We start from the raw sequence: 8,709 nt of genomic DNA, 5'->3' as shown, positions 1-8,709 counted from the left end.
CAATGACCACTCACAAAATTAGTTTGTTTTTCTTCTGATTTTTAAATTATTTGGTGTTGAGAACTTCTGGAATCCCGTGTGCATTGTTTGAAGAGCCTAATGTTTTGAGTGAACTCTTCACCCATCTTCAGGGGTAGGAACCAAGTTGTTGATAGCAACAGTGCTAGACCAAAATATATAGAGAAAGGAGATTAGAATTTCTCAACACCAATATGTTACTACTTGTGAAAACAACCATTCTATAATTTTAAATTATTTGTGAGGCACTAGAAAATATCAAAAGTAAAACGCTCTCCACTAGGGGAATTATGTCCCATCATAGCTCATTTAGCCATTCAAATATTAGAAATAAGACTACCAAAAAATTAGAAATATATTTTTGAATTTACGGGAAAATTGGAAAATTAAGCATTTTCTCCAAATTTTAATTTAAATTGTAATAAAATCTGAAAAATATTGAAAATCAACGAACTTTAATGTGAAGCAAATGTTATAGTCCCTAACGAAACTGAGACTAACCTTAAAATAATTTTAAATTTTTTATATTAATTAAATTATTTTAAAATTGTTAAAAAACAAAACACTTATATATAAATAAATTTTTACAATAATTTAGTATTAAATTATATTGAAATAATATTTATAAAAAAACCAATTTAAAATATTAAAGAATTATAATATAAATGAATATTTGTTTTTAATGTTTTATATATTATCAAATTTTAATTAAAAAAGCTATTATAAAACCAAACAACTTTTCAAGTATATTATTCAACATATATTTTAAATTAATAATATATCAAGGTTACAATGATGCACCTTTAGAGTACGAATCTATACCGAAGTTAGAAATTATACACCTTTACAGGCGATGATATAAATGAAATCATATTTTAAATTTTTTAAAAGACTCTTGATGAACGATATCATTACTAAAATAAAAACTGTACATTTTATTGAATTAAATAAATACACGCATTTTCATTGAGTTAAATATGTATAATGTTTTATATATAAAATAATCTTATATTTTATTTTAATAGCTTGTATTAATATTTAAATTGATTTATCTATTATATGGGTATGTTTAAATTATTAAATATTTATTTTAGCTATATTTAATTTTAAAATATCTTCTATGATGATGATGATGGTGGTGGTTAACCTCCGCTGAGACCAAACATTGGTCTATCGGACTTAAAGAAACAAATTATTTATTTTGATTTAAGATGTTATTCCTATGCTCAAAAAGCTTGGAGAGAAGCCTCCCGAGCTCACTATAATTTTGACATTGTAAAAGGCTAGGAAGGTCAGTGTTGTAACAAAGATTGTGAAACTGAGATCTAATGTGGTTGTATGTGGGGCACTCTAAGAGGAAGTGGTTTTCATCCTCGATGTTCCTATTCTCACATATATGGCAGATCCTTTCCATCCATAGCGTTTTAGGAACTGCCCAACTACCTGTTTCACTATGGGGCTCATGAGAATTCGTTCTAATCTTTGCTATATTAATTTTCTTCTTTGAGCTATATTTTATATTTTGTATATAAAATATAAAATATTTTTTTTATTTTTTCACTTCTAGTTCACGGATACCCATGGTCAGTGGGTTTGCTATGTCTAGGGTTGTTCAATGCTACCCATGGTTAGTGGATCTGCTACGTCTAGGGTTGTTCAATACTAGAGTGAACCCCACCCGAAGGGGGTCACACCCCTCGGCCTATTTACTAACCTAACCCCAAGAGCTTTCAAGAATTGACCCTGTGACCTCCCGATTGGCGAGGCACTGACTTGACCGATTGAGCTAACTCTTGGGGTTAATATTATATATATATATATATATATATATATATATATATATATATATATATATATATATATATATATATATATATATATATAATTTTGATATAAAAATTTATTTGTCGACCTATTTAGAATCGGCCAGTGTGAATAATCACATAAAGGCAACGAGTTAAATAGAGAGACAAATCATTCCAGCATCAAAACAAGATGAATAATGAGATCAAGACAACTAGTTAAATAGAAAGACAAATCTTTCCAACCACTGAAATGAAACAACTACTTTTGACTAGATCAGAAATTAGGTAAAAGATTATTTATATAATAATTTAATTAATCGAATAAAATATATCTATGATACTATTTTAATATATAAATTGGAAGTTACATTTGACTTGGACTAAGGATTAAGAAAAAACTAATATCCAATTAAATAACTAAATAAAATATATATAATTTAAGATAATTAGGAATAAAGATGGGATTTTACCCAATCCTCAATATGAGGTCTAAGATAATTAAATAGTAAAATAAACAAAAGATAATGGGATATAAATATTTTAATTGAAAAGAATAATAATAATAAAAACTCAAAAAATATAAAATTATATTCTCTTCCAAAGTCAAAAGGTTGAAAATAAAAATAAATTAAGTTAAAAAAATAAAATTAAAGGAAAAACAACTAAAAGGACAAAATAAATTAACAAAAAGAAAGGGGACCAAAGAGGAGTCAATAAACTCTAGGGGGGAGAAATGTAATATATATATATATATATAAAAGAAAGATTAAAAATAAAAATATAAAGGAAAAACAAGGAAAATGACACAATCACGGGGATAAAGAAAGGCTAAGAGGAAAGGGCAGGGATCCAACAACTGTTGATTTTCCAGTCGTTATCCCTATTTAGATTCCTTGGCCTCCTTTCAATTTCAATGGCCTCCCTAAACTTGTGGTGATGAAAGTGAGCAATCTTCGCAATTACCTGGGTTTCCTCAATGCATATGTGATGCTTCGTCTTATTTACATGTTCTGCCAAAGTTGAATAGAAGGTCCTCCCATGCTTAATGTCAATTGCATGTTCGTTAATCCTTTGATTTATAAAGCGACCTGTTTCACCAATGTATGGGGTTCCATAAGAATAAGGGATAACATAAACACCCTTCATATCCTTTCAGTCCACTGGGTCCTTTACAGATTTTGAGGAACTTCGGATGGTGCTAAGAGGCCTAAAGGATGAGGTAACATTATTCTTCTTCAGGATTCTCACAATCTTGTCTGTGGTCCCTTGGATGAAAGGGAGATGCACCCCTAAAATCCGATCAGAGGGGTATTTCTTAACCTTAGGACCTTGGCTAGCTTTAAGGAAAGCTTTAAGACCTTGATGTCTACTATATCAATTAATGAAAACATTAAGGAGATGGTTTTTCTCTTTAGAGAGGTGGTTTTCATCATAAATCCTCAGTGCACGAGTAGATAACATGTTGAGGACACCTAGTTTTTGTGCAAGGAAATGATGAGACTTCAAATGAAGATACTGCTCACTAGAGTTTTCTTCCGAAATACCTGGTGAGATAAAGAACCATCATCCTTTCTCGAAATAAGGACATCAAGGAAAGGGATGCAACCATCAACTTCCTACTCCATGGTAAACTTTATGGAGTTGGATTGATTGTTGAGATGTTGGAAGAAGAGATCTAACTTTCCTTGACCATGCGGCCAAATGATGCAAGTGTTGTCCACAAATATTTTCCAAAGCTTGGGCTTAAATCGAGTTGAGGCCAAAGCTTTTAATTCAAATTGTTCCATAAACAGATTAGTTATAATAGGGTACAGGGGAGAACCCATGGCTACACCACAAGTTTGTTGATAGAATTCCCCTTCAAAACATAAAAAAGTAGAAGTAAGACAAATCTCGACTAATTTTATAGTGTCGAGATTAGTGAGGTGATTGATGACCTCAATGGCCTCCTTGATAGGGATGTTAGTGTACAGGGAAACTACATTGAAACTAACAATATTGTTTCTAGGATCAAACTTCATGTCCCTTAACTCATTGACAAACAACGAAGAGTCTTTGACAAAAGATGTTGTGAGGCCAACAAGGGGCTTAAGCTTCAGGGCTAAATATTTAGATAGAACATAGGTTAGCCCTCCTATGGTGTTGACAATGGGTCTCAGGGGGGCCCCATCCTTATGGATCTTTGGAAGCCCATAGATCCTAGGAGTGATGGGGCTACTCTCGATAAGTTTGTGGCTAAAGGTGCCAACCATGCTACTGGACTTTATAGCCATAACAACATTTTTGGAGATCCTATTCAAGGGATTCTTATAAAGCTTTATTTAGCTTCCACTATTACAAAGGTGATCCAACATCTTCTTCCAATAATCCTCCTTATCAAGGATTCCTGTGGCCCCACCTTTGTTAGATTTCAAGACAATGATTTTCTGGTTCCTGTTCAAATATTTTAGGGCATCAAACTCTTCCTTGCTAATGTTTCTCATAGGGGACTTAGTTTTCCTAAGGATCACTGCCCAGTCTTATCAAATTATATCCTTAGTATTTTCCGTAAATCCCTAATCCCAAACTCAATGTCACACAAGATATCTTCCATCGGGATTTTCTTAGGAGCGAGGAAAAAATTTGATCCCTTCTCCAAGAGACTATAGGGGATTACTTCTTAGGGGATTCATTTTAGCCATTGGAATGATTTGTCTCACTATTTAACTCATTGCCTTGATTTGATTCTTCAGCTTATCTTGATGATGAACCACACTAGCTTGCTCAAAATGCATCAACAAATAAACCTTAATGTGATTTTCACAAAAAAAAATCTCAAAAATATAATTTTATAAAAAAATATTTCATAATTTCACATAATTTTACAACTATATGTTTTATGAGTGGTTCGATAAACTCATTTTTATATATAGAGATATATGAGTTTATTGTTGTCGATGATTGTTCAGTGTACGAGCTCCATTTCGAGGTTAATTTAACTAGTATATGTATTTAATTATTTGTCTCTCCATATAATACGAATTTGATGAGCCGTAGGCTTTCTTGTGTCTAGGCTGTTGAATTGAGGAAGGTGAAGGAATGTCCCATTATAATATTTGCTAATGGGTTAATAAAAAGGATCCAAGATAAAAGTAAGTTGTTTAACTTCTTATCCTATGAAACGACAAATTCTCAACATTGGGATTAGCCATTTGAAAAATGAATAAATTATTCAAACTTGAAAAGATAGAAGCGAGTTGATCAATGTTAAAAGTAAATCAATGCAACCAAGTGGGAATGGTTGTTGTGAACGCCTAACCAGCAATCCTAATCTATGTTAGGCTCTTGTCCGTTTCGCACGATTTCCTTTTAGTAATGGAGAAGATTAAGGTTATGTATGCCTTTTTCCTTTAATATAAATGACTATATTAAATGACTATGTAGAGTTTTAAAATAAGTTTTCTCCTTATTTTTTTTTTATTTTTTATTTTTTAACTTTTTCTCAATTTTTATATATAAATAGATTAAAAATATAATATATGTAAAATTAAGTTTTTTTTAATACAAAATAATGTATATTAAAATATTTTTTTCCTTCATTTTCAAATAATATATTTTAATATTTAATGATATTTAGTTTTTTATTTATTTTCAAATAATATATTATTTTAATATTTAATGATATTTAATTACTAAAGAAGGGAAGGGAAAAAGTTTTTGATTCACATTCATGGTTGGTGAATGGCTCTATAAAAAAAATTGTTAAAAAAATTGTTAAAGGATGTTATTTTAATATTTAGTTACTGAAGACATCTTCAGAAGGGGAAAATTTTTTTGGTTCACATCTAAGGTTGATGAATGGTTTTATAAAAAAAAAAAATGTAAAAAATGTTTAAAAAATGTTTTAATTGGTTTTTGGTATTTAAATTTATTTATGTAAATAATATAAATAATATTATTTTTATAATAATAATTTTTTTTAATATTAAATTTAGTTATAGAAAATAAAAATTTTGAATAGTTTATTAAGATTCTATTCTCATAAAGATTTAGCTTAAAGTTATGACTCTTTAATATCACATTTGAAGATATAATTATATCCAAAGAAATAAGTGGATCAAAACTCTCCACTATGTCCTCTGATTTTTAGAGTGTAGATGACATGGTGATAGGTGCAAGAATAAAACACTTTGTGATATAATCAATTCAAATACCCAACTAACCCTATGTGCTACATAATGCCCTACATTAATATAATTAGAAGTTAAAATAATATCAATAAAAATCAGCTTCATATCATGCAAATACAAACATATTATTAGTGTTGATTTTAACCTCTACTATTATATACCAAATTGATATATATATTTCTTTATTTATTTATATCACAATAATCCTTTACTATATACCAAATTAATATATATAATTCCTTTCTTTATTTATATCACAATAATCCTCACATATATAACAATGGAATATTACCATTTCCCATCATAATTAAAAGTTAAAATAATATCAACAAAAATCAACCTCATATCATGCAAATACAAACATATTATTAGTATTGATTTTAACCTCTAGTATTATATACCAAATTGATATATATAATTCTTTCTTTTATTTATATCACACTAATCCTTTACTATATACCAAATTAATATATATAATTCCTTTATTTATTTATATCACAATAATCCTCACATATATAACAATGTGAAATATTACCATTTCCCTCATGATTTTACTCTCCTTTTTAACTTGTAACCCTTCAAAATACAAAACATGTACTTAACTCCATCCATATTAGTAAGTCTTCAAAATACAAAACATGTATTTAACTCCATCCATATTATTAAGTCAGCCATCACTTCAAAGTTCTATTTTTTTCAATTTTGAAAACGTTTTATACATTAGGTTCATAATATAAATATGCATATTTTAATTGATCTTGTTACATATGCACTTGACTTTAGTTCTACTGAGAAATTGTTGAAATCTTTAATTCCCTATTTCATATTTGACTTTTGATAGTGACTTATCACATGCTAACTGAAGTAATAATACACACCTGTTTGACAATCGAATACTTCAAATAAAATAAGACGTGCACAGAACTTTCTCACAATGGAATGGTTGTGGTTCGATGCGGATCCTGTCAGGTTCTCTTGCTTCTAAAAAACATTAAATTTATGGAGGGATCACATGGCTCAGATGGCCACGTTGTCCCCTAAAGGACGTCGGTGGTGTGATGCGGTGCAGACAATGGCCCCATCTCAAAAAACGGAGCAATCTCCAGGTAAACAGATTTTATTATGCCTGTACATAATTAGGTAAACAGATTTTATAAATACCCACTTTCTCTTAAACACAACAAGCAGTTTATTGATGCCTATACCTAATTAGGCAATAGATTTTTGTAATCGGCCCTTCCGACGCAACTGGACTTTTCCTTTCAGTTGTCCCTCATTATTTTTGTAAAGCGGAGGAGCAATAGCTCGCCATTGTTTGAAGCAAATACTAGTTATATATAAACATGGAATTCAGAAGTGTAATTGCAGCGCCCAAAGTTTTTGGTAAATCAGATCAGATAGAGATAGGAGCAAGATTTAGATTTGGTCGCCATATAATGTTGAAGCGGAAGAAAAGAGTAGCCGGCCATGTTATCAGAGCTGCTAACTCTGGATCTGATTGCCCATTTGATTCAGGTATAAATCCTTTATTTAAATTATATTTAGTAATCTTTGTCATGGGTTTATTTCAAAAATTTATTTTGATTAAATCTACAATCAAGATATGGATAACTCTGTCGTTTCTGCTTTCATAATCAAGATATAGATAGTTCTGTAGATTATCGTTTCTGCTTTTACAATCAAAATAAATCTACAATCAAGATATAAATAGCTCTATCGTTTCTGCTTCTGTAATCAAGATATAGATAGCTCTGTGGATTATCGTTTCTGCTTCTACAATCAAGATATAGATAGCTCTGTGGATTATCGTTTCTGCTTCTACAATCAAGATATAGATAGCTCTGTGGATTATCGTTAGCTCTGTGGATTGTCGTTTCTGCTTCTGCAATCAAGATATACATAGCTCTGTGGATTGTCGTTTCTGCTTCTGTAATCAAGATATAGATAGCTCTGTGGATTATCGTTTCTACTTCTACAATCAAGATATAGATAGCTCTGTGGATTATCGTTAGCTCTGTGGATTGTCGTTTCTGCTTCTGCAGGGAGTTGGAGCATTGTGGACGCTAACATGATCGTTCTGAGAAAACGGATATCGGAGATGAAAGCAAAGGAAGAGAATTACGAGTTTCAGGCAGAATGGATGCAGTGGGAGAGAAATTTATACCCATCCCATCAGTCCAACATACTTCAGGCGATTGGATGGCTACAATTATCTTTGATTAATGCTCGACCAAGTGTGGTATTTGCAGTTCTGACATTGATAACACTCTGGCTACCCACCTCCGTTCTTATTGCTATGGTGGTGGGAGCAGGGTATGTTACAGAAATTATTTTGACAGTGCTTCAATGTATTTCCATTTCTTAATTCTGTGCATTATTTATTACCGATCCCTGGAGTTTGAATGTTCATATGAGTAAAGGGCCGCAGAAATCTCAAAGGCGATTTCAGTATTAAAGCTTGACATAGTTTAGCAGTGTCCACAATATAATTGTGTTGAGGGTTGGCCGTTCCTATCTTATAGATGCTTATGCGCAATCCACATGTTACATTTCGATTAAATTAAATTTCGATTTTTGGTGGTTACAAATTTCATAAGAATTTGGAATTCTAATAATAGGTAAATAAACTAATGAAGTAAATTTCCATCTCACTGATTGTTTGATAAGAAATTAAAATTTTAATAATAAAAATTTAGAAAATTCTTTTAAAGTATATA

The 8,709-nt window shown here is 30.6% G+C and overlaps 1 protein-coding gene across 1 annotated transcript; it reads left to right on the top strand.

The window, feature by feature from the left end:
• The first annotated feature begins 7,194 nt into the window (after positions 1-7,194).
• Positions 7,195-8,364, top strand: LOC149178343 (uncharacterized). The gene is made up of 2 exons (XM_089423615.1): positions 7,195-7,507; positions 8,035-8,364. Exons 1-2 carry the CDS (start codon positions 7,336-7,338, stop codon positions 8,355-8,357), a joined length of 495 nt encoding a protein of 164 aa, XP_089279741.1. The 5' UTR covers positions 7,195-7,335; the 3' UTR covers positions 8,358-8,364.
• The last annotated feature ends 345 nt before the right edge of the window (positions 8,365-8,709 follow it).

Source organism: Pinus tabuliformis, chromosome 4_1 (assembly GCF_031772625.1).
Source record: "Pinus tabuliformis cultivar Carrire ecotype Pingquan chromosome 4_1, CPIR1, whole genome shotgun sequence".
NCBI lineage: Eukaryota > Viridiplantae > Streptophyta > Pinopsida > Pinales > Pinaceae > Pinus > Pinus tabuliformis.
Note: the sequence above shows the minus strand (reverse complement) of the source record. Positions and strands in the feature narration are given on the sequence as shown.